The 25,495-nt window shown below is 39.6% G+C and overlaps 1 protein-coding gene across 4 annotated transcripts in view; it reads right to left on the minus strand.

Annotated features, from left to right (window-relative positions):
- Positions 1 to 2,491: 2,491 nt before the first annotated feature.
- Positions 2,492 to 25,495, minus strand: part of stxbp5a (syntaxin binding protein 5a (tomosyn)) — a 94,098-nt gene continuing 71,094 nt past the window's right edge. For 2 of the 4 annotated variants that reach the window (XM_039598538.1, XM_039598541.1), the window contains 15 exons: positions 25,282 to 25,429; positions 22,720 to 22,787; positions 20,313 to 20,353; positions 19,904 to 20,124; positions 17,455 to 17,627; positions 17,054 to 17,179; positions 16,534 to 16,685; positions 15,382 to 15,444; positions 10,983 to 11,033; positions 9,598 to 9,879; positions 8,737 to 9,106; positions 7,386 to 7,551; positions 6,136 to 6,247; positions 5,820 to 6,040; positions 2,492 to 5,293 (listed from right to left, as the gene is read on the minus strand). In XM_039598538.1, coding sequence (XP_039454472.1) covers positions 5,252 to 5,293; positions 5,820 to 6,040; positions 6,136 to 6,247; positions 7,386 to 7,551; positions 8,737 to 9,106; positions 9,598 to 9,879; positions 10,983 to 11,033; positions 15,382 to 15,444; positions 16,534 to 16,685; positions 17,054 to 17,179; positions 17,455 to 17,627; positions 19,904 to 20,124; positions 20,313 to 20,353; positions 22,720 to 22,787; positions 25,282 to 25,429 — 2,236 coding nt within the window. In that variant the 3' untranslated portion in view covers positions 2,492 to 5,251. The remainder of the gene's footprint in view (positions 5,294 to 5,819; positions 6,041 to 6,135; positions 6,248 to 7,385; positions 7,552 to 8,736; positions 9,107 to 9,597; positions 9,880 to 10,982; positions 11,034 to 15,381; positions 15,445 to 16,533; positions 16,686 to 17,053; positions 17,180 to 17,454; positions 17,628 to 19,903; positions 20,125 to 20,312; positions 20,354 to 22,719; positions 22,788 to 25,281; positions 25,430 to 25,495) is intronic. The other 2 variants (XM_039598540.1, XM_039598539.1) reach the window with 2 other exon arrangements.

The following is a 25,495-nucleotide window of genomic DNA, read 5'->3' on the forward strand; positions in this document are numbered from 1 at the left end:
AATTTCTTTTTCTTATGCTGATTATAGTTTTGAGAACTTAAAGCACCGGTATCAGCAACTGAATTTATGTATGTGCGCTGCATATTTGTGCTATGGTAGAAGTTAAGACAGGGGTGGGCAATCTCAGTCCACGAGGGCCGGTGTCCCTGCAGGTTTTAGATCTCACCTTGGGTCAACACACCTGAATCACATGATTAGTTTGTTACCAGGCCTCTGGAGAACTGCAGGACATGTTGAGGAGCTAATTTAGCCATTTAAATCAGCTGTGTTGGTTCGAGGACACACCTAAAACCTGCAGGGACACCGGCCCTCGTGGACTGAGATTGCCCACCCCTGAGTTAAGATCTAAGAAGCGCAGCGGTTTAGTTCATTTCACCTTTGTTGAACCATAAGATTGAAAGGTGAAAGCTTAAGAGTCAAAAAGTTGAGAGGTTACATAGTATCTGTTCACAGATGTTACTAAAACTTGGAACAGAATGAAACAATATGTTAACTGTCCGAGCGATGTAACATGTTTGGTGGCACAGTCATTCAACAACATGACACCTACTGATTGTAACATGATTGGACTAAAACTAGCTTTAAAAAAATATATATCTATTGCAGTATTTCATATTCTCAAGTACTTTTAAAAGCTTGTGATTAATGCAATTAAAAGGGGCATTTATCTGAACAAACCAGTCTTGATAAATAATCATTAAACAACTGGTTGTTTATCGATGACATTTTTGATGATATTTCAGAACAAAATACTCAATTTGAGAGTCTCCCTGCTGTGCAGGCATAGCTCAGGTCATTCATGCTTCCAGTCACCACGGCAACAGTCTCACGGACATGTCATCTGCTGAGCAGCATGCTTAGCTGTGGATTGCCTGACCCTATATCTCAGTCAGTCAGTAGTTCAAACAGTACGCAACAACAAACATTTCTCCCCAGTGACCTTCTCTTCATGGCTTCAGCCAAATTGAACAAATCAACTCGTTTTTTTTCTCCTTACCTACCACATTTCCCTCTCTTTGTCTCCCTCTCCCACTCTCCCCTTAATTTACCTGTCAGCCTCTCACACCCACAGAAGTTTATCTGTGATGAAAAACACAAGCGCTCTTACGTAATAAAATGGCACCACTTTGTCTGATAATTCTGTTTACGCAAAGACGGAAAGAGCCATAAAGCCTATTCAATATAGGGGAAGAGAAAGGGCAAGAGAAAGAACTAGATTCATTTAGTTATCTTTTCCAGAGATTTATGTTTTATGGAATTATAAATTTCACATATGGATTTGTTTATAAGTCCGTTGTGTATCTTCATTTGTTATTATTCCAGGAAACTCTGCTTTTCCCAATTTTTGAACTATAGTGTCTCTGCTTTTAGTTAGATTGGGCATTAATCAGCTAGAAGAAGGCAACATTCAATCACAGTCTGCTTTATCCCTCTAGCCAGCAATCAATATCTGAACTGCAATAAGGTTTGTTTGTTGGTTTATAAATCATTTGTCCTTTTATTACCAATTCCAGAGGTACGGTTTAAGATATTCTATCACTATATTACTCTTTAGCCTAATTGCTTTATCTAGTTTCATCTCTGAGCTATTTTGTCCACATTAATTCCAGCTACAGCTACCTGACCTTAGTCGCACATAATGCCCGGAAGCATCAAGTGACAACGCAGAGATACAGTCTGTAAATTTGTACTCTTACGGGAAATCATAAGCTAAGCTGGTAGCCTCTCTGATTTCCACAGTAATTGATCCACATCGTAATCCTTTGTAGATACAGTATGAACTTACAGATAATAGGGAAAGCTTGATAGGGATTAGGATGATTGCATCTGTGATTCAAGAGGTCTGTTTCTAAATATAGAGGTCAACTGTAAGGTATTTACAGTAAATATTAGTGAACGTCTCCCTGTGTGAGATAAAGAGTGTTTCTAGAGCCAGATAAAATATTTAACAGAAGTCACAGTTGGGGTGACTTCCTGTACATTACCCCAAGATAAATATATAAATAAATAAATAAACCCTCCTTGTCTGCATCACGAGTGAGCACATGTGGGAATCTGCTGTGTTCAGTACAGGACAATGATGTTTGAGGAAATGAAGCCTTGGAGTATAAATAAAAAAGCTAATAAACAAGGAAGACTACTATATTACTACATTACTACTGTTTTCTGCTTCACTGATAAATGTATTCATTTATTTTTGTAAAAATTAATATTTTATTTGCATGCTGTCAAACATTAAACCTGCTAATAATAACTAGTAGGATCGCCCTTTCACTGTTTGCATTTTTCCTATTTAGTCAGTATTGCTTGTTGAGGCAACCATGTATATTTACTGCCATCTAATGTTGGGATAAAATTGTGATGAAACCAGTTTTCCATGATCTAACTGTATCTCATTGAATATGCAGTGTGCCTGCATGTCGTTGAGCTACTCCAACATTTTATTCCTCTTTCTGCTAAACAGAAACCGTTTAATAACCAAAGACAACAATCCATTTTCGACTTTTATTTTCCATTGCACAGTAATCTCTATCTACAGAATTTCTAAATTTTTGTGGCAGCAGATAAAGTCATAAACATCCATGTGAAAGTTGCATAAAACTGTACAAGAAAATTGGCTACAATGAGAAAAATACTGCAACCCACTGATAACTGTTGAATCGAGGACAGAAGATGGCATATGGCAGATAGACAGGACTCCCTCTTATTGAGTGTGGATCATATCAGGTAGGAATACTGCATACTGTATGTAGTACATGGGCTGAAAAATCAAATTCACTCAAAGATGGGAAAACAAATATAACATTCAAAGAAATAACAGCTGGGTTAAAGGGAAAGACATCAAACGGATATTGGTGGGGAGGCTGACTTGTAGCTAAAACAAGCAATTTTTCCTGAAGTACTTTGTTTTGTCTCTCTTTTTAAGCTTAGGGGCGAAAGATAGACCAACCAGCCAACATTCACACCACAATGCTTACTGAAACACAGGAGGCCACATCTGTAGCTGCGCAACCAACGGAGAGAATACAGAGGACAAGTGAAGGATTTTTAAATTAAACCAAAATTTAGAGGTCATCCTCACATATTATCACACATTATCTTATCCTTGTCCTCTTTTTTTAACTTTATTGGTGGTTTGAGTTTGTCCACACTTACCTGAACTAGGACATCACCAGCAATGAGTAAACAACTGGAACAAAATGTAATAAATCATATCACTTCATTTACATGAACATAACCTTACATACAGACAGAGAAGATGTACAAATACACGCATTCACACAGATGAATACCATAAATATCATTTGAGGTGTGGTGGAATGATAGTGATTTCATGATCCATCGTGTTATAAATGGCTGAGTTCCTTCTCGACTTTCTATTTCCTGAACCCTGAAAAGTGACAAAGGTGATATATCTAAACTGCCCAGATCCTGGGCCTGCACTGGGTGAAGCTGTACTGGATAACACATATTCACATGTACCGTGTGGTTTCCCGACTCATGGCCAAATGCTATGGGACAACGCAATGGGAAAGGTAAAGCAATTCTTTGGCGTCAGAAAAAAATATGGCCTGTCTCCTCTTTTGTTGCCTGAGCAACCTCGGCATTTACTTTCCACTTAGATTGTCAAACTATTTACTTATATACAAATAAAGGTTAAAAGCCCGGTAGACAGATACATCACATTTGAGTTCGACTGCAAACATGGAAAATAGAAACAAGATAATAATGAGGGTAACACCAAACACAGCTGTCTCCTCCACCTCAGTAAGTAAATATTAAAAGGAATCACACGTACAGACAACTGTCAGCAAAACACAAAAAGTAACAATAAAAAATATGGGAAAAAAGTTTCAAATATGTCCCTTTGAAAGATTACTCAGCCATTTTCTTGTTTTTATCCCACCTGTATGATTACTGTTAGGATTTATGCTTGCAATGTATATCATCCCATACTGATACTGGCTTGGCTATTTGTGTATTTAACGCTGATCTCATCAAACCACCGAGCTCGTGACATCGGAGAGAGAGCGAGCGAGTGGGAGGCAGCTCACATTGCATCTGATAAGTGATTAAATGATATTTTCAGTAAAGGAATAAATGTGTGTGGCTCATACATGCTCTCTTTTAGAATAAAAAAAAAAAGAAAAGCTGATGTCACCATGTTACTGAGTCCTAAATATGCCTTTTATATCCTTGCCCTCCTTATAGATTCCAGCCCTTATCATAAGGAGAAATTAATTTCAGTTGTTAGACAAAAGTCACAAAATGTATTTTCTTTTTCAACAAATTAAATATCATCCACTTTCACAACAATAGAAAAATAAGAGATTTTCCAATAATATTACTACTAATAATAATAATGATCATAATACAGACGGAGCAAATAACCCAACAAATAACAAATAGAGGAATGGCAAGACAAGAAATTCACGCACGCACATACGTTCTCACGCACGCACCCACACACACGGTAACGATATGAAAGTTTGTCAAATACAGAGGTGAGTCTAGAGATTGAGCAAGATGATGATCTATCCAGTGTACTTCCGAATGAGTTATCCCTGCGACTATCTGCATAGAGGAGACATCGCTATCGCAGCACTTCTTATACCTCTCCAACGGCGCCTCCTTCGGCCCTCGCGCCCGCTTCCATCTCCTCGATGAGTTATCCCTTTGTTTTGTACTTGTCACTTGGAAGTGGATACGGCATTGCACATTTATTAGATCTATGTATATATAATGATGTATTTACTTTTTTTTTTTACATTTTAATAACTTTTTGAAGTCTTTGCGTCTTCATTACACATTTGTCTTTTTTTTTTTTTAGCCAGTTTGAATATTGGCCACGAGGGTACAGAGTAGAGACAACAGTAAAGAACATTTTGGCAAATGAGAGTGAAGAATCTTCAGGTGTATGGGCCAGTCAGCTACCTCAGAGGAGAGGCTGAACAGAGATAAACAATGAGACAAGAACATAAAAAGAAGACACCATTTATTAAGTTATTCCCTCTGAGGTCGTCTTCCTCTCCTGTCTACCCCTCAGTTCCACCCCAAGACTGAGGTAAGTACAGTGTTTCATCATTGTGCTAGGGAAGAAAATCCCCAAGTGTCTCAGTGAAGAAGGCTTGGAGGGACGGATGAAGGGACAGACAGATGGGTAGGGGTCACGGTGAGTCCAGATGAGCCAGATGAGGGAGGTCAATCAGACAATGGTGTCCACAGAGCTCTACTCCACCCCTTCCACCAATCAGAACTGGTACCACTTTTTGTCTTTGCACTTCAGCATCATCTGGAAACAAAGAACATGTAGCCAATCGAACATGGTCCAAATGATCAGGCAGTACCACAAAACCATCACGTCTCTCTCTAAAACCACTTCCATTTGCTGTTGCTAAAGTTCATTTTATGACTGAATGTATATGAATTTGCTTTGATTTTGAATTTTGTTTACTTGGTCAGTCAAACACTGTAGAGAACAGGGGCCCTCACATAATTTTAGAAACCGTTTCCATTCTGAAAACAATCTACAATTTGAGTAAGCTTCTTAGCTACGGTACAGTGAAAGTTTCATGGTTACATACTGCCCTCTACTGGTTAAATAGTGTCAGGTTTTACATGCAATATTTCACAGTAACTGCTTTGCTGTGTAAAATATTTTATGGAGGGTCAAGACTGGTCACAAGCATTTAATTTCATTGTTTATTGTTTGTTAGTAGCACTAACATACAGTGAGCATTCATGATTTCACATCGTCGCTCTGTTAATTGTGGTTATGAATTTTCAAGCTCGATGTCCTTCTTGACACTTTTGCTCACCTCGTGGGCGTGTTTGGAAAAAGAGTCAGCACTGGCCATCATGGCAGCCGTCCTCTCCTCCAGTTCACCCAGTTTCTGGCCTCTTTCGTCTAGTGCTATCCGAGCACGTGCCAGATCACCAACCACACCAGAGGCAGCTCCCTTCATCCCCTCAATGCCACCTGGGCCAGGGATGTGCTGGGCCAGACTTCGCGATGCCCTTCCAGCTGCTACTTCACCAACTGATCGAATGAAGAAAAGACAGATAGGCATGAAGTGATGGTACATATCGGACAGAAATAGTGTATGTATATCATCAGATACATATTCGGCATACATAGTTCCTCTCTGTCCAGCGACTGTGCACCGCCACCAAACAGGCCTTTGAAGAACCCTCTGTTGGGGGCCTCCGGTGTCTCCACTGGTGTGAAAAGTTCACCCAGCATCTCCTGAAATATTAACACATTTTATAAATACATATATAAAATGTATAAATAGAGATAAAGATATATATATACTAGACATATCCCCCAACAATACAAGTCCCTAGCTTGTGAGACACACTGCAGTAAAATCTGGACACGGTTATAAATAGAATAGTTCTCACCATGGATGACTCAGTTCCCCATAGTTATTTCAGACCAAGCAACTTGTGTGAAACAAGTTTCAAACTACTTAGACTTACTTTGGATTAACTCCATTCCTTGCAGTCATTTATTGATGTTTTGTGTTCATTAGCTATGACACAGGCAGTAAGTGAGTGTATGACAATATAAAGGTTTCTCCTGGTCCAGGCTTAGGTGTCAGAGCTTTGTGTGCCTGCTGGATATTCAGAGCAGGGTCTGGTGGGAGAAACAGCTCAGCTCTCAACAAGTGTTCCAGAAACTGCAGCACAGAGTTTCATTCAGAACCTTCTATTAGGCCTATCGATCCATCGATAATATACATTACTGGCCAATATACATTTTTCTAGGGCAGCCAGTTTTGTTGGAGTGACTGAATTAATGCATCTTTTGTGGCCATGTTCCAACTTTCCATCTCTTCCAAGTGTTTTGCAGCTTCTTTGAGTCTTGTCTTATAGCTAGCTAGCTCTAGCCTGAGTGGAGGTGGCTAGCCCCTTCTCCTTCCACATGCTCACCTTGCATGCTGTTTTCCGGCATGTCTACGTTGTCTCCTCTATCTCCCCTGTCTTCTTGACCTTCTCCCACCGTTCATGACATTTATGCCACAATTTAATGATTAAAAATGCTTCAGGGCTTTTTTTTGTGAGTTTTTACCAGGAGCTGCAAACTTATGCTGCTATCCTCTCAGCATCCCCCTAGTGATTTTTGATTAGTTAGAGGGAGTTTGGCGGGAGTTTTTTAAAATCTCATTCTGGCATGACAATAGGAATATAGGATTATGGTATTTCAAAATTCTTCCTGTCTGTTACCCATACAGACAAGGTTAATTTTAATCTGAAAATTTTAATATAAAAAATAGCCTAGGTACTTAGTTGGCTAAAGTGTGTCTCTAAGCCATTCAGAGATTTTAAACTGTTATGCAATAGTAACACGTAGTAGTGCTGTATATAGAAAGCTAATTCACCTGTAGGTTTTCACAAGTGTCCTGACTGTAAGTGATCCTCTGGATCTCAGTGGGGGAGCAGAGGTACATGGCCTGACCCAGGTTAGTAAAGCAGAAAGTCCTGGCTATCCGCATGTCTGTCAAAGGTAGGTAGTTCACATCCATGAGCGGTCTCAGTCCTGGCACACTGTATGGGAGGCACAGAAACAATATCAATAAAGTTACATTACAATACTGAACAATAAAAGACTGGAAATTGTTGCCTGGTCTGACGAGTCATGATTTTTGCTGTGACATTCGGATGGTAGGATCAGATGTTGGCATAAACAACATGAATGCACGGATCCATCCTGCTTTATATCAATGTTTCAGACTGATGGTGGTGGCGTAATAGTGTGGGGATAATTTTTGGCACACTTTTGACCCCTAAGTACCAACTGAGCATTACTGAAATGCTACAGCCTGCCTGACTATTGCTGCTGACCATGTTCATCTCTTTATGAACACAGTGTAACCATCTTCTGTTGTTTCCTTCCAGCAGAATTACACACCCTGTCACAAAGCTCAAGTCATCAGACTAGTTTCTTGAACATGACAATGAGCGGTGTAATGAGAGATTATCGTCATAAATGTGTAGCCGACAAATATGGTCAAACTGTGCGATGCTATTTCCAATATGGACCAAAACCAAAATCTCTTAAGATGGAATGTTTCCAGCACCTTGCTGAATCTAGGACATGAATAATTAAGGAAGTTCTGAAGGCAAACGCTTTTCCAAACCAGTAAAAGCAAAATGCACCTAATAGTGTCCAGCATTGCCTGGTGTTTGGCACTTTATCCTTGCTTTTAACATAGTCCAGAAAGAGCCTGTATTATGACACAAAGTCTGATTCTAAAAATGAAGTCCAAAGTCTGAAAAAAGTGAGAATGCTGAGATTAAAGTTCAAATTCTGAAAATTCAGTCTGGAAAAAAAGTGTTATTTCTAAAATCGAAGTCCAGATTCTAAGTAAAAAATCTGAACTTTAAAATTAAAGTCTGTATACTATAAAAAACCTCTGGATTTCAATAAACAGGTGCAAATTATGACCAAATTAAATTATGACCCCAATTTTTTTTTTGTGTACCTGTCCTCTTTCTTACCATATGGCAGCTTTCGCTGTACACAGTTTACGGATTTTGTGTGGAGTGTCTTTGCAACAAGGACAAATATGAGCAAAATTATTTGCTCTCCTGCTTCTCTTGTTAAGTCAATTCCAGTTCATGTATATGAATATATAGACATACCATGCATGATAGAGGGGAGAGCAAACATTCTTAATTCTAACTGCATGTATTGGTTGAAACATTGCCTGACCTCAGATGTAGCCTTACCTGAGGGTCATGATGTGGCCGTTGGCACAGAAACAAGCCACGCACATGCCTTGGTTCATCTGCACCACATCTGCCCGTAAGATGAAGGAGGTCTCTGTGATACTGTGTTTATAGATGCAGGTCTGGGAAGGGAGGGCAATGACTTTGGCCTGTTTCTCTGAACACACCACAGCATATTGGCTCTCATTGAGGTCCTGGGAGGTGGAAGGGGACACTGAGACGGGCCGGCGCTTACGGACTTTTTCTCTTTCTTCACCGTCTGCTGTAACGTTGGGTTCATACCAAGGCTCATATGCAGATGGCAGCTGAGACCCCGTGGAGTCTATAAAGGCCATCCGCAAGATGCTTCCCTTCAGCCGTACCAACATACCTGGTGAACAGGAGGAAAAAACCTGTTGGAACATTATATTTTCCAGAGTACTGCTGCATTTTGGAAATGCTTAGTGTGTCCTGGTGAAAAATGACTCCAAAGTTCAGTAATGGACGCTGAGATAATGCCATTCAAAATAAGTATCAGGTTAGACACTGTCTGCCTGAAAATTTTAAATACAAAAACTAAAGTTTTGACTGAATATAGAGACAGGAAATTACAAGTTATCAACGCCTTCATATTCTTTATGTCTTCAAGACACTCCTGCAGTTTAGTAGAGGACAAGTAGAGGACAAAATTGGTCATATTGTACCATTTTTGCTCCATTTCCACTTAAACATAAGAGTATTTAAAAATCATTGTGTTATGTTTTTCTTTAAAATTTACAGAGTGGGTTGCCAAATGATAGTTTGGTCTTTATTGCCGTTTAAAAAAAACCTCCTACACTCTAATTTCCATCTCTCCCTCCCATCTGAGATTGCTTTACCCACCGGCAGGTGAAAGGATAACTGGCTGCAGTTGCCGTTGCTCTCCAGCAGGTGGCAATGTGAGAGCCAGAACCAGGACAGTTCCCAGGGAGGTGCCCACATACAGGCAGGGTGTCAAAGCGCTGTCCCCCTTCCGAGCGAAAGTCTCACAGAAGTGGAATGAGCTGATGGCCTCTCGTGCTTCCTTATCGATGCTGGTGACACTGGATGAGCGTGAGCGGCTGAAAGAGTTGTCCCGGTGGTCTAATGGGTTGGCACCCCGCGGCGGGCATACAGACAGGAGGACAGTAAGGAGAAAAAACAGAGAGGTAAAGCACCTGCAAAAAAGTATTATTGCAAGACAGACAATGGAAGAGTGGGCACAAAATATGCTAAAAAAAAAAAAAAAAAGAAAAGAAACATAACAATCAAAAGCTTCGTACTGCCTTAAAAGAAAGTTTGGAAGTTAAATGCAAATGGATTTACACTTTTTAAAGCAAATTCAAGGCATATCAGCAATAGCATTTTTATTTGTTTATAAATGATTGTTTTTAGTGCTGATAATGTAGATACTGGAAATGGTGAGAAAGAAACTCTAATTGCACCTTTAACAGCTAGTGACAAAATAAAAGTAAACAGTTGGTGGACTTGTCTTTCTAGGAAAAACAGATCTCATAAGTTTAATTGCCTTTTTTTAACAGAGCAGCATCATTTAAGACCTATTTGATGATGATTTAACATCACTGCAGTTCCCTTACATTATACAAGAGACATCAATTTAACACAATTTTATTACTATAAAATAAACCAGCTGTTTGGCACATTAGGAAAGTTAAATGTGCATAACACTGAGATCATTAATCAAGCATACAGGTGAATATCTTGGCACTTGCGTATCTTATTTTAAACCCATGAAACCTAACAATATTCCATCTAATATTTCTGGTGTTTGGGAAGAAAGTTGTACAGAAAAAAAGTTGTATTGATATTATATATATATGTATATTTTTTTTTTTGAAGGACCAATCAGACAGAGAAAAGAAAGACATGAAAAACACACAAGAGAAAAGAAAAGCTGCAAAAGTTACACAAAGCTTTAGAGTGAGATGCGGTGTAAAAAGTTTAGCTTAGCACCACTGACCTCTGATTTAACCCCCACCATGGTCAAAAGAAGCGTGAGCAAGGGTTCATTTCCAACAATTTGATTGAGTTCAATCATTTTAATTCACTTCAGATCAGTGCTACTTTTGATGCATGCAAACTCAAGAGAACAGTCGCACAGCTTGCCAATTTTGAGACTAATAACCAGAAAAAAACTGGACTAATGTAAAGTGATGGAGTCCAGTCAGAGTGAGAAAAGTATATTGCATTTCATACAAATTGTTTGGAGACACGAAGTCAAGGCTTACCCAAGTCTGGCTTTAGCTCAGTAGGCAAGCTTAATTTCCGTGACATCTTTGCTGGAAAAAAGAGAACATCCCTCTTTACAAACACATGTCTAAGCTAACACACGATGCCATGCAAAGCTAGTTAATCTAGCATTGGACTAGGACTGTGCACACACCTGAAATACACCAAAATGACAGAAGACTGTTGAACAAGTGCCAAGGGATTGTTTTATAGAATAGGAGAGCCAAAATGCTTTAGACAGGAGGAGACATTGCATAAGGATTAAGAGACGACCCTCTGTATCACAGAGGCATGCTGTTACAGACTAAACAAAAGAGGTGTGACGTCTGTTTGCACAATGCCCTGAAAGACAGGACAGGTAAGACACACGTCAAAACTGCACGGCCATTCAGGACCTTCATGCCAAAGGAGCATGCAGCAAGAAGAAGGAACTAACAAGAAACAAAAAATGAACCAGAGATGGAAGAAAACATAGTGAAAAGGATGGTTAAACCTGCTGCCGGTTATATACTTTCAGTACTAGTTTGTAAAGCATTCCATCTATCAGAAGAGTGAATATAAATAGCAGTGAATGAAAGTCCTAAATATTATTTTCTCTGTCTGTAGGAAAAAGAAGGAGAAAGACGATAAAATGAGACATTCAAGTAATAGAGTTATGACTGTCTTGCAATTTAAACTGTCAGAAACCATACATAAAGAAATCCATACAAGTTCCTTTAAGAAAACTGCAACATTCGTAATACCTTCAAGCTCAAACTGGGTTGAGTTTAATTTGATTATTTTAGGCTTTTTTCATTAGTGTACATGCTTCTGTTTTATTTTTTTAAGTTAAGTGGAGGACATATAAAATCTTGCTGTTGCCCATCTACAGTACTTATGAAGGTGTAGACAAACTTTTAGAGCCCTAAATTTACATATGCTATCCATACATGCATGATTTATCCAGATGATCTGATTTCTGTTTAGTACAGTATGCTGGAAATTGGGGGAATTTAATTGACTTTATCAAGATTTTTTTAAGCAAAACTAAAATACTGAAATCACCTATGTGGGTTTTGGGGATATTGAAAAGGTATTGCACTGTGAATAATCAGGTGTTAAAAGGGCTCAGGAGGACAACATCAGTTTCTGGACCAGGCTAAGCAAAGACGAAAAATCCAGCACAAACAAAGCAGCCACAACATTAAAACTATTTACGAGAGAAGTTGTTAACAACAATTATCTTGTACTCTGAAAAGCTGGCTCTCGATAGTCACGTGGATGTTACTTTGGCATGTTTCACCCACCTTCACATTGCTAGAGACCAAGTATATCGGACACGACGACAGCAATCCCCAAACTTTGCCTCCTGATGTTCACGTGGACGTTACTTTGGCATGTTTCACCCACCTACACTATGCTGGAAACCAAGCGTATTGGACATGGCAACAGCGATCCTGAAAGGCAGAGGCCTCCCCAGAAGTGCAAAAAGTGATCAGGAATAGCTCAAGGAACATGTCAGTGAGCCCAAGATGTTGAACTCCCAATACCCATGGGATGTGCCTGAGTAAGCCTGATCAACAGAGGGCTCCATTGTCAAAATGTGAGACACCAAAGAGTCAGGGCTGCTATGTCATCACAACGACCAAAAGAAATTTGTGCAGGTGGTTTTAATGCTGTCGCTGATCGGTGTGGATATTGTACTTACTCACTGTCACTTGTATGAGATACTGAATCCTTCCGTTGCTAATCCTCTTTTTTGACTTGCTCACTTAGTTTAAATGTACTTTTATAAAGTTTTATCAACATACACTGAAGTTGGACAAAGACAAAATCAGACAGACGAGTTGCTCTCTGTTCAGTGGTATCATCAAACTTCGTACAATCAGTTGGGACAAGTATCAGATGCAGGCACATTTACAATATGACACTCGTGCTACATACATGTAGCATGCAATATGTACAGAATATTTGACAAGTAAGGTGTCTCAAGAAAACTGCAGTCCCACCGTCCTTCCAGGTAAGCTTTTGCTTCACAAGCTCTGAATCCTTAGAATATAGTTTTCTTATATTACTCTTCTGTGCTCAAATATCAAATATGAGCATCTTGTCATTTCAAACGAAGAATACTCATTTATGTTAAAATACAAAGTGACCTCAAAGATAGTTGAATAGAAGCTAACCCAGGAGTATAGAGGAACGTCAGCTCTCTGTTCTCTACTTTAGTTCTTCCCACTGTGGTGAGTATGGACAAAGGAAGACAGAGACACTTTCTCCACAAAAAGAAAAAAACGGAAACAAAACAGGGGCACCAAATCTAGACCACGTTTTTTCCTGCCTAAACAGCCTCTGATAGACATTTTTGCCCAATCTTACCTCCTCTACCACCTCCATTGTAGAATTGGTGTAGATTGCTGTTTGACATCAAGACTTTTGAGGGTGTTGGGGAGGAGGGAGGAGTAAAATAGAGTAAATGCGCAGTTAGAAAAACACCAATTTTTACCCCACTACCCCAGTGCGTGTGTGTATTAGCACAAAAAGTGAGTAGATATTTATTTGGTCAATTATTTCTTTGTTGTAACAATGCTTCTTGGCAATAAATCTTGGAGAGGCAGATTTTTTTTTACCCTTAATTGGTGCCACATTTGTAAGGAAAATGCATTTGGAAATCCCCCATTATATGGATGTTGGCCTTCAATTTGGAGATTGTACTAAGGCTCACCCAAAATGGTTGGTTTTATGGAACACCAGCTTAAAGTTGCCCTGTGGCTCTATCCAGATCAGTCAAATGTGGCACAACCCATACTCTGCTGCTAAACCCACAAATGCATTTTCCTTACAAATGTGGCACCAATTAAGGGGAAATAAACAGGCTTTCCAAGATTTACTGCCAGGCATAGTTAAAACAAAGAAATAATCAAACAAACACAGATGTGCTTACTTGTTCTGAGCAGAAAATGGCTTGTTATGTCAATGGCACCTTTCTTTTTGAAGGAACACTGATTTCACTAAGACATCCTGTCATCTGATGTAAATTATTCACGTACAATGTAAAGTACTGGGAAATAAATCAAGCCAGGCCATCCACATTTATACTGTATTTAAGTCTAAAACAAGCCATACTACAAACGTTACATTATTCCTCTGCAGAATTCATACCAAAAATACTCAAAGAAAAGAGAGACAGAGAGAGAAAATAAACAAAAATCTAAAACAAACTGGCTCACACTTAAAACCTAGATTACAAAGAGAGTTTTGTAGAAAAGCACTCCTTTTCTCTCCCTGTCCCATGAGTATAGCAAAGCAGACAGATGTATCAGATTACAGTCTGGTGGCACCAGACACAGAGACTGGGGCAGCCATCATACCTGAAAACAGCAGCAAGCAGACTCTGTGATTTGTTTTCTGTCTGACCTTTTTAAAAAGCTCCTTATTTTCATCGTGGTAATGCCAAGTTACCCATAATGAGATAAACCTAGGCTGTTCTCTCTTCAAGCACCTTCAAATGAAATACTAATGACGCAGATTAAGATGGAAGCAAGTAAAAGAGCAGCAGGGCATCTTATTCCTGCATATCACAAAGCAGTAGATCATCAAAAGGCTGAATATTTAAAATCAGAGGTAGGATAGTGCAGCATAAAGTGGATTATGTTTTTCTTCTAGTACATTCTATTGGGTTTGCTGTCTAAATGTGATATACACACAAAAACTGCTTAATTTGGCAATACATTTAGACGAATCTGCTTCAATACACTGCATCCGGACACAGGGAAATGTTGAAAGAAGCACCCTAATCAAAATCCAAGTTAAAAATAATCAGAATCTTGGCATGCAATCTAAGTGTGAGTATCAAAAAGCATGGAATTTCAGTGCTACGGAATATGTGAAGCCCTTTTTCCTACTAATATTCATGTAAATGAATGGGTTTCTCTACCAGAATGCAGAGTTTGGTTTACCCATAATTTCGAGCAGCCTCAGTGAATTACCATCAGTCCCCGGATGCATTTACAGCCTATGTAACCCAGTTTTTCAGAATACAGGGTGAGATTATAAATGACGTATTCCCCTTTTTTCAACTCTGCAAAGTGGTAAAAAAAAAGCATGGACATATGGTAAAACTATTATAAATCCATAAATGTACAATATTTAACTGAAACAGTGCATTTTTAAAGAAAGAGGTTGAATGAAGCCAGACACTTGAGTGACTCAAAAAAGAAGAAACTCCTAGAGTTCAAGTTTGATGAGCAACAACTTCATTACAACAGTATTAACCGTAAAGGCTCTTTTGAAACATTAATCTTCCTCCCAGCACACACAAGTGGTTTTCTAAGTATATTTCTGACTGGTTTACTGTTTGGCCGTTATTTCTGCTATATTCACCACTCCTCTCTTTCAATGACAAGCTGAAAGATATGTTACCTGAAGTAGGCGACTTGCAGCGGTCCTCCGATGTAGCTGAGCCTTCATTGATGTCACAAAGACCTGTATGAGAGATCACATAATTAAAAGCAAAAATCAGGTGGATTCTCAAAGAAAATCTTGGCTGTTCGCTCTGTGTATCCATAATAAATATGTTTCTTTAACTTTATATTTTAGTGTTTAGGATCGCAGCATGTATTTTGGACCTATGTGCAGTCTCATCCGCCATCTGTCAGAGACCATCAAGAAGGTCTCTAGTTTTCTTTATCCAGTTTTAAATGCTACTTCCTCCCTTCCCTGCACGCATGTTTGAGTTATAAGTGTGTTTATTTGTGTGTGACATTGTTCCGTGAGGCAGAAAGCCAAGCAGACATAAGTCCCTGTTGGCAGAGCAACACAGCTGGATGCCTGATTACTGCTCACACTTGCCAAGCACTGACAAGTGCCAGCCCACTGCTCACCAGTTAGTGACACCAGATGCTCTGCGAGTATTTAATGTGAGCCTTTTTGTGAACATTCGGATGTTTACACGTACAGTACTTTGAGTCTGTACTTGCATGTGTGGTTGCTTTGCATACAGCACACATAAAAAAGAAGTCTCTCAACCCACGTGGACACACTTTGCTAAATTAATCAATCAAACTTTTGCTCAAGTATGGACAGGAGACTGTCGTGACGTTGCGGCAGTATCAAAACATGCACTGCTGTTTTCTGACACATGGTGGCAGTGTGTCCTTACTGGAAAGGATACCGTTCGCTGTCCGTGGTAGACAACAGTAAAAAGGAAGGGATGCGTGGAAAAGGGATGGGCTGTGAGAGAGTGGGTATGTGAATGAGAGGCAAAGAGAAAGAGAGAGGCGGATAAACAAAGAGAGAAAGTCAATCGAAGCACAAAGAGAGAGCGAGTATTTGGTTGTCATCGCTCAATCATGCGTCAGCATTGTAGATTAAGGAAGAAAGAGAGCACCATTGTGGATTCAAAGCGTGTCGTCACTTTATTCATTCTCATATTTGCATCAGTTTACAGTTTAGAACGGGAACTAAAGAACTGTGGGGTGAGCTGTTCTGGCAAAAAAAAAAAAAAGCTGTCATGCTCAGAAAAAAGAATAAAATGTTTTTCTTTCTGGCTTCCATCTTCTCTCTTTTTATTACCTCCAGAAGGCTGTCGCGTCTTTCTTGGCGACCGGGGCTGTCTCTGGTAGGGGTCATTAGAGCCATAAAGCTCGACGGTCCCCAAGTTGAGGACTACTGTCTTCTGGATGTAGTCCACCACTGCCAGACCGTTACTGTTGCCAAATACCACTCTGGGGATTGGCGACAAAGTCAAAGAAGAAGTGGGAAGAAAAGGAGGGGTAAAAGTTTTTAAAACAAGAATAATGAAAAGTTACAGTTAGGAGATTTGATTTCGTTTTGGAATCCGTAAACATTGTAGTCAAAGTCCAAAATCAGGTGGAATCTCTTCCATAGCTGCTGAACTGTGTCGACAGGACTTGAGTATTAACTTCTTGAACAGCACCAGTATCTGTGACGATTTTGCCTGCAATTTGATTTGCGCTAACTTTGCTAATGTTGCTTTTTAACTTCAGATTAAGCGTCTTAACATAAATAGCATAAATCCCAGCAAAGTCCCAGAAAATACTTCTAGTTTCAGCCAAGGCTTGCGTGTACTTACAGGCCGTAGGAGGAATTGAGGGCCAGACTTGTGATCTGCTGAGGAGGCTCTCCACTCACCCACACTAACTGGACCACCAAATCTACCTGGTAACCTGGAGACTGCTTCAATGGAGTACTGCGCACTCTGTGGATGAAAGGGAGTAATAGACAAAAAAAAAGGTTTCATAAAAAGAATGACGAGGGGTGCAGCTGCGGTTGTGAAGCTGTTGTGTATTGAGTGGCTGCAGGGGAATGTTGGGGAGGCTGTGGCTGAGAATGCTTCGAGTGTGCTTGAGGCAAAAGGCAAGACTCTTGTGTGAATGAGCATGTGTGCAAGTGCTCCTGCAGCTTATGAGAGTTCATGCGAGTGCTTCTCTCTCCCTCTCCATATAGTTATATATGTGTGTGTGTTTTTCATACTTGAGGCAGGGTATGTTGCCTCCATCAGAGTTGTTGCTGCTGGTGGAAGGGTGTGAAGGTGGGCCGCTTGTCTGAGGAGAGGCACCGGGCGTCGGGAGCGCTGATGTCTGTTCACCCCCGCCATCTGGAGACTCTATGTCATTCAGCTCGTACTGCATTCGCACCTCTAGTAACTGGATGAGAGGACATACACACACAGGTGCACATATTAACATACACATTATAAACGAGGAACATCATGAAACTTCCTCTTCTACATTCTTGTAAACAATAATTCCTCAGGAGATGATGAGTGTGTCGGTAAATGGCTTTCATATGCGATCGCAGAGTCACTTTGATGATAAGGAGGTGTTTGATGTTTGTGTGGGAAGATTGAGAGTCTTAGAGGTCCTCCAATACTGCGATGTTTCATTCCTTCTGAGTCCTCCTTCAGGCTACCCCTTTGCAACCCGCGCCTTCGCAGACACACATATGTACACACTCCTAGATTCACACACACCGATACACACGCAAACTCATCAGCTCCTCTCTTTTGCATTCTGTCAGTCTCATTAGCCCCACTGACATGTGGGAGTGAAGAGTGATCAGTGCCCTTGTTCAGATCTTCTCTTCTCCGCCTGTTTTCGTTCCCCACTACCTTCATTTCTGCGAGGTTATTTAGAGGTGTTTGACCTTGTTCAAACACGGGCTGTTTCGCCTAATTACAGCTCGCCACTGCTGCATATAGCGTTCAGATCCACATTACAGCATGTGGCGTTTAGGACAAAGGGCTCTAACATTTCTCTTCTGCGTGCATCAATGCTTACTGTCATTCACCCACAGAAAACTGCAAAGCTTTTAAACATGAACGTGGCTGATTTTTAATCTCTTCCAACAGCTACTAAGAGGCTCTTAAGCAAGGCACTTGAAGTCTATAAATTCATAATTGCTTCTCGCTGTTTGTTTGGAAGAACAAAACATTTGGACATTTAGGACAAACAGTACTGAACACAAAAAGGGCATCAGCTAAACGCGCCACAGTGCTGCCCACATGCTTTGATTGACAAGTGAACACTGCGAAGTCTGCTGCAACAACACCTCAGCAATGACTGTTCACAAGAAATATGTTGCCAGGACTATAAAGATAATCTCATGCTAGAAACTATTTTATTGCTTTGCTACCACAACCAACAGAAACAGCAAAGCATATATGCACAGTTTAACGCTAATACAGAAGCTGTGAGCATACACGGAGATAATAACGGCATTTCTCTTTATTTCATTAAGCACCCGCTCACATCACACCACCATTAGCACTTACATCGCTATCAAAGCAGGTCATAATGATGGTCTAGCTTTGCTTGTTCACTGCTCTGTCTGTTGGCATGGTAACCATACTGCCTTTGACTAGGCAGATCTTTGAGTTCATGTGGTTGTGCATATGCCTCGACATCTGATGCTTAATTTATAATACCGCAGTTGTGTCGGTTTGCTTACGGAGAGCCTACGGAGAGGGGTTTTGGAGCGACGCAACCAACCACTGCCAGACAAACGTGGATGACACTGTGCATCGGTCAAATGCAGATTGGTTGACGAGTGGGCTGATGTCATGCCAGAAAGTGATTGCCATCATTTGTATTGTTGTAAATGACTTTTGGCCGATAATTTGTCAGACATATTATGAACGATGAAATCATTTTGAGCCAGAAAGAACATTTCTGTCAAGCTGTAAAGACACATTTATATATCCTTTATTTATCCAGGTAAGAATAATCATATAGATTTAAAAGGTCCTTTTTAACCAAAATCTGGAGAAAAAGGCAGCAGAAAGTACAACAAATATGTCATAAAAGTTCTATAAAGATACACTAAGTGATCAAAAAGGACAAGATAGATTATAATGTAAAAAACCAAGTAGGTACAATAACGCAGAGTTATAAAAATACTTGCAAAACAGGTAATTTCTTCATTTTATCTCCAGTGCTTTGTAAATCCTGTTGACTACGGCCTATTTACCAATTTTAAGTATATGAACCAAAAAAAAATATCTGCAATCACTTTTTGGCAGATAATCTTGTTTTTGACATAGGAACAGGGAAGGGAGTGTGAAAAGTACAAACGGTGGCTGCAGTGGACACTTCATTGTTTTTAACACTCGGTTTCACTTCAGCACTTTGTATCTCATAATTTAGTTCTCCTCCGAGGCAAACTGATGGACCGACAACAAAACAAAGAGTAGCCCACAGCTCTACAATATATTTCTGACAATGCACCCAGTGAACAACAGGCATTTACTGCAGGCAGACGGGCAGTCCATATCTGCTTTTCATCATTAAAATGAGTGGTTAGAGCATTTCATGTAAATCCCTTTTTGTGTGTTAGGAAGCGACATATTACAAAAGACGATTAGGAAAAACATGAAATTCCTGGAAGTTGAAGATCAAAGGTAAAATTGAAGACTATTACCCACCTGAACCACCTCAGTAGTTACTTCCAGCTTACTGAAGCGGTAGATGATAACATTGGCTGACACACCGGCCACACACAGCATCCGGCTCTCAGGGCACCAGGCCATGATCTGAATGGCAAAGGGGTCTTCATCTGACACCTCAGTGCTGCCCTTGTCCTCCTTAGACCTGTTCCTGTCAAATATCTTGGCTGTTTTGAGTTTATAGAGCACCTGGAGCATTACTAGAAAGAAAGGAGGAAAGAAAAAACATCAGGAGCAGCAGCTCCATTGAAGCCTATGCTAAAGGAGACGCTCTTACAGGCATACATGAATGAGTAAAAAACAAAGTGTCCTATGTCTTTTTCTGTTTAAAAGCTAATAAAATAGTCAATAAAATAAACTATATTTGTAATTTATGAGCTTAACCTACTTGCAGAGGCATCCCAGAACTTCACAGTTCCATCAGCGTGCCTGGAAATGCAAGGGAGTGAAAAGAGACACAAATGAAGGACCATGTCAGTTATAACCTTTGACTTTTTATGTGAGCAAACAACACCAGCCAATTTGTAACATTTGCAGGGAAAGAAAACAATATCAGCCATGGTAACAAAAATATGTCAGAATTTGCCGTAGTAAAGCTTTTACAATGAAATCTCATGAGAAGTGAGAAAATCAAAATACACTTAGAGCGTAAAATGACTGAAAGGGAAGTTATTTATCCTTTTAAAAAATCCCTTACATCAGCCACGCGTCTCTTCTTTGAAACCACCAAGCTGATTCCCGAAGAGCTATTACCCGAAAACTTGGTGTGCAGTGTGAGGAAACTGGACAAGTGGAGGGCAAATGAAGAAGTGACAAGCCTAAACAAAAAAGTGGTGAAGGCTATGTCACGGTTTGATCCACCATGCAATACAATACCATCTCCAAAGCATCAATAGATTGATCTGAAGGTCAAAGTGATAATGATGCTATATAGAGCTATTTAAAACCATGTTTGTTGCTGCCATTATTTGTATTGATAACACATAGGTATTCTTTGGGCCTCTGACATCTTCTTAAAGATCAAATAAGTCCAAACTTTTATAAAACGTCTTTTATCTTTAAAACTGTGCCTGAATTTCTTTTGCCTTTTTTTGTATTGGCAGCATTTAAGAAATAGTAGTGGGGATTCTAAACGTCACATCAAAGATTGCATCCAAATATCACGTCACATTTGACCTCTGACTACAAGGTCAACTGAATGATCTGAAAGTGATTATAATGCTATATAGAGATATTTAAAACTGTGTTTCTCACTGTCAGTGTTTATATTCACAACATATAGACATATAAGGAATATATGGGGATTCTAAATATGACGTTTCTTTGGACCTGTGACCTCTTCTTTAAGGTCAAATAAGGTTAAACTTTCATAAAATGTCTTCTACTGTTAAAAGGATGCTTACATTTCTTCTTCTTCTGTTTGTATAGTGAACATTTAGATAATGATACTGGTATCTGGGTATTCTTTCAAGTTGTTCCCAAAACGCATTATATTTTTAAAGAAGGTAATGTCAACACAAAGAGAATGATCTGCCTAGTTAGTTAGAAATATACTGTAATAAACTCTCGTTACTAAAGTAGTAACATTTAGAATCCCCATATGTCATTTCATATATGCCTACATGCTGTCAATACAAACAATGACTTAAGAAACTGTTTTAAATAGCTCTATATTGCATTTTTATCACGCTGACCTTCAGTCCAATCGTTTGACCTTCAAGGAGAGGCGAAACGTAGCATAATTTAAATCTTCATACATTAGTTTCTATTTGTTAATAATACACACTACACTTGTAAGAAAAACAGTTTCGAAGTTCTAAGGCTTTTTGTCAATTTTTAACAAGTAAATCACTAAGTTAACCTTAAAGACCTCGGTGGATATGGGGCAAATCTTAACAGATTGTTCACATGACCTCACTCTGCACCCCTACAAAGTTATTCAAAACTTCTCAAGCTGTCATATTTAGAGACAGAACGATACGCGTGGATGTAAACACTACCAAAAACATAGCCTCCTTGGCAGAGGTAATTAGATACGACTCAAGCCTTTTGCACAGCGCTGTAATTTGTGATTTTTTATAACTATAACAGTAAGTTAATCAGTAAATATATAGCCAGAAGTATTTGGGCATCTGAACAGCTCCAAAGCAATATCAACATAATTCAGATCACAAGACGTCCTAATGATATAACGAGGAGATATATTCTAGAAATACACGGGTTCCCAACTCAGTAACAAACATTTGAAGAAGAAAACATTCAATAATCCATTAATATCCAAGCAATTCTAGACAAACATAAAGGCGTAACATCAATATGTATTGTAAAAGAATGCTTTCGTATTGATAATTGACAGATTTTCTATTTGGTGTCACAAAAAAATGCATGTCATTTGGCTGTTTTTCTTCTTTGTTTTGTTGGCAATTCAGCTAAGTGGAGAGGGAGAGAAATACTGTGCAGGCTGTGGCACTCTTCTTAGGAAAAAAAAACCTGGGCAGAATAATAATGTGGCACATGGGGGAGAAGAGACAAGGAGGAAGGAGAAGAGCAAGAGCCTCCAACTGCCTAACCCATACCTCAATGTCACTCCTTTCCTGCATGTGTTCTGTTAAAAACACCCCCCCCCCACCCCCCCCCACCCCTTGTTGACAGCTTCGAGAGGGATAATAAGCATCAAATGGGAGCAAAGTGCACATGATGGGAATATATAAAAACTTGGTGACCTGACAGTGCAGGAGAGGGGAAAGCAATTGTGCAGGATAATAAAGATAACACTAATGAAATTAGTGTCTTACCCAGTGATGATGATCTCTGGGTAGCTCTGTATGCCTTGACCCCAGTTCCCACCACTAATGGGCCATTCCTGGATAGACAGCAGACAACACACGCGTTACCTTAGTAAATGAGATCGTACGGGAATCACTATGTCAGTAAACAAGGTGTCAATGAACACACTGATTGTGCAAATAGATGACATGATAAACCAGCGCAAGTGTGAGTGCACGCAGGAAAACAAACACGAGTCCTTGGTGTACGTCTCTCAGCGTGTCTTGCGATTATGGTGTGCGTGTGAGTCTCCGTGTGTGCGAGTGTGTGTTAGTGGGGGTTTGGCTATGAACACGTTGACACATACAAAGGTCAACGGGATGACTCACGGTGATCTTTATGTGAGAATACCCTCCCGCAGCTCAGTAAGGCTTGCGCTTAGCAGGGGAAAAAAAGGAAGAAGCTAGGCTGCCAGTTTGGGTCAGTGCATGCTGACATTTCAGACAGAAAGCCAGAACAAGGCAACAGAGAAAAGAACATAAGCATACATAATGGCTGAAAAAGCAGGGGGTCTGTCTTAAATGATACAGAGATGTGAGAAGAGAATGAGAGGAGAGAGGAGGTGTACCGAGGGACAGGAGGATCATTAGGTAATATGGCACTGCTATATAGTCCATTTGGCTTCATGGAAACATTAAGAAATATATTTCCGAGGACTAAGACAAATTCACCTATTATGTAGAGCGAGGTATTAATGTGCCCTTTATCCTGTGACCTGCTTGTTCTTTATGTATGTAGGCGCATTGTGGGAATTTCTGTTCCTTTGGCATTAAACTCTTTCATCACATCAAAAATCTGTGATGGCAACTGAATTATTTCATGAGTTACTGCAATTAATTTTATATCCAAATATTCCAAAACTTGCCTCATTCAATAATGTGGAGCAGCAGTTAGTTGTTTGTAGTCTCAGACTTCTAATTACAGTTCAGTAACTTCCTAATAATTTGTGTTTTCTGTGACGTTTCCCCAAAATACTCATTTGACACCAGTAACAGCTGTGATAGCAGCTCTCTGAGACACAGTCATGCTTTGATTTCATTTCTAACAACAGCATGCAATGCTGACAAAGCGGCAATATAAATATAGGGATGTTTAGCATGTGGTGTCTACCCGAGGCCTGTACTCAGAAGCTGGATTTCAAACATAATCTGCTCTGGACCTCGCTGCGAAAATATTGAAGTCTCTAGTTGAAAGCTTTCGTGTTTCCCTAATGACCACTGATAATATAGATTTTTAGACGCAACTTTATTCCTTGTTTTTCTGCTGCGAGCAATTTAAAACCCGTTTTATTGTTATATAAGTTTTAATACAGCAACATAATCCTAAAAAAGGGCATGTGAGTCTTGTGCTTTCAGAGCTTTTATTAATTATATATGCAACTAAGCGTAGTTACTGGTTTGATCGTTTTTTATATATTTTTTCTTTCATTGCTCTTAAACCTTTTTTACTGCCTGGTGTGCAGCTGAGGGATTTGCTAAAATTTCTTTCACACCATAGGTATGCCTTTATTTATTCATTATTGTGCAATGAGAGCAACATGTCTATGAATTTACAGTGTTTTTCCCCTATCATTACTTTCTTGCTTTAAATACATTTTATTTATGTAGCACCTTTCCCATCTTACTTACCACTCACACACATGCAGCACTTTTTATTACGACACTTACTTTACAGCACTTTCCTTCTCACGGAGACTCACATACCACCTTGACTAAAGCAGCTGTATTTCATTTTGTTTTAAGTATATGCTTCTTTCATTTTATTACATCTAAGCAACAAATAATGTCACAATCTAAATAACCTCAAGAACAGATCAAAAAACAAAGTCACTGACGTCTATCAGTCTGGAAAAGGTTACAAAGATATTTCTAAAGCTTTGGGACTCCAGTAAAAAAAACAAGCTGTGAGAGCCATTATTCACAAATAAAGGAAACCTGGAACAGTGGTGAACCTTCCTGGGAATGGCCGACTCATCCAGGAGGTCACAAAAGAACCCAGAACAACATCTAAAGAACTGCAGGCTTCACTTGCCTCAGGTTCATGAATCAGCAAAAAGAAAGAGACTTGGCAAAAAATGGTATCCATGGGAGAGATCCAAGGAGAAACTCTGTGCTGACCGAAAAGAACACAAAGGCTGGTCTCACATCTTGATAATCTCCAAGATTTTAGGGGAAAATATTCTGTGGACAAGGCCAGGTTTGGATAAAAAAAAAAAACTGAATTCTTTTTATTTACTGAGGTTATCTTTGTCTAGTATTGCATATTAATACTTGCTGAAACATTTAAGTGTAACAAAAACACAATCATATATGGTGGATGCACTACTTTTAGTCTTCTCAGAATAAATGAATATTTTCAAACATGCAAAACTGCAAATCTGGAAAAAAAGAGGCTTTGCCCTTTGAGTCTATGTCTTAATCCAAAGTCTCTTCTTCACCCACGATATGTTGTACAAGTGATTTTCTATTAAGATGTCAGAGGAAGAAGGACACAAAACCAGGAATGGCATCCAATGATAAAACATGGAGTACCTTTTTGCTGTAGCCCTGTCGTTTCTGCCGCGAGCCAACAGAGTAAAGTGCAGGTATGAGGTCCACAGGGCAGTCGGCAAAGTACTCGCAGCAGGTCACAGGAGACTCGTGGATAGTCAGAGGATAGGGGTTCTCGAATATTGGATAACTGTTAAATACAGCCCGCACATACTCAAGTGATAAGTCAGTCTAAATAAAAATATGTCTGCCGGTG

This window comes from Oreochromis aureus, linkage group 15 (assembly GCF_013358895.1).
Source record: "Oreochromis aureus strain Israel breed Guangdong linkage group 15, ZZ_aureus, whole genome shotgun sequence".
Lineage (NCBI taxonomy): Eukaryota > Metazoa > Chordata > Actinopteri > Cichliformes > Cichlidae > Oreochromis > Oreochromis aureus.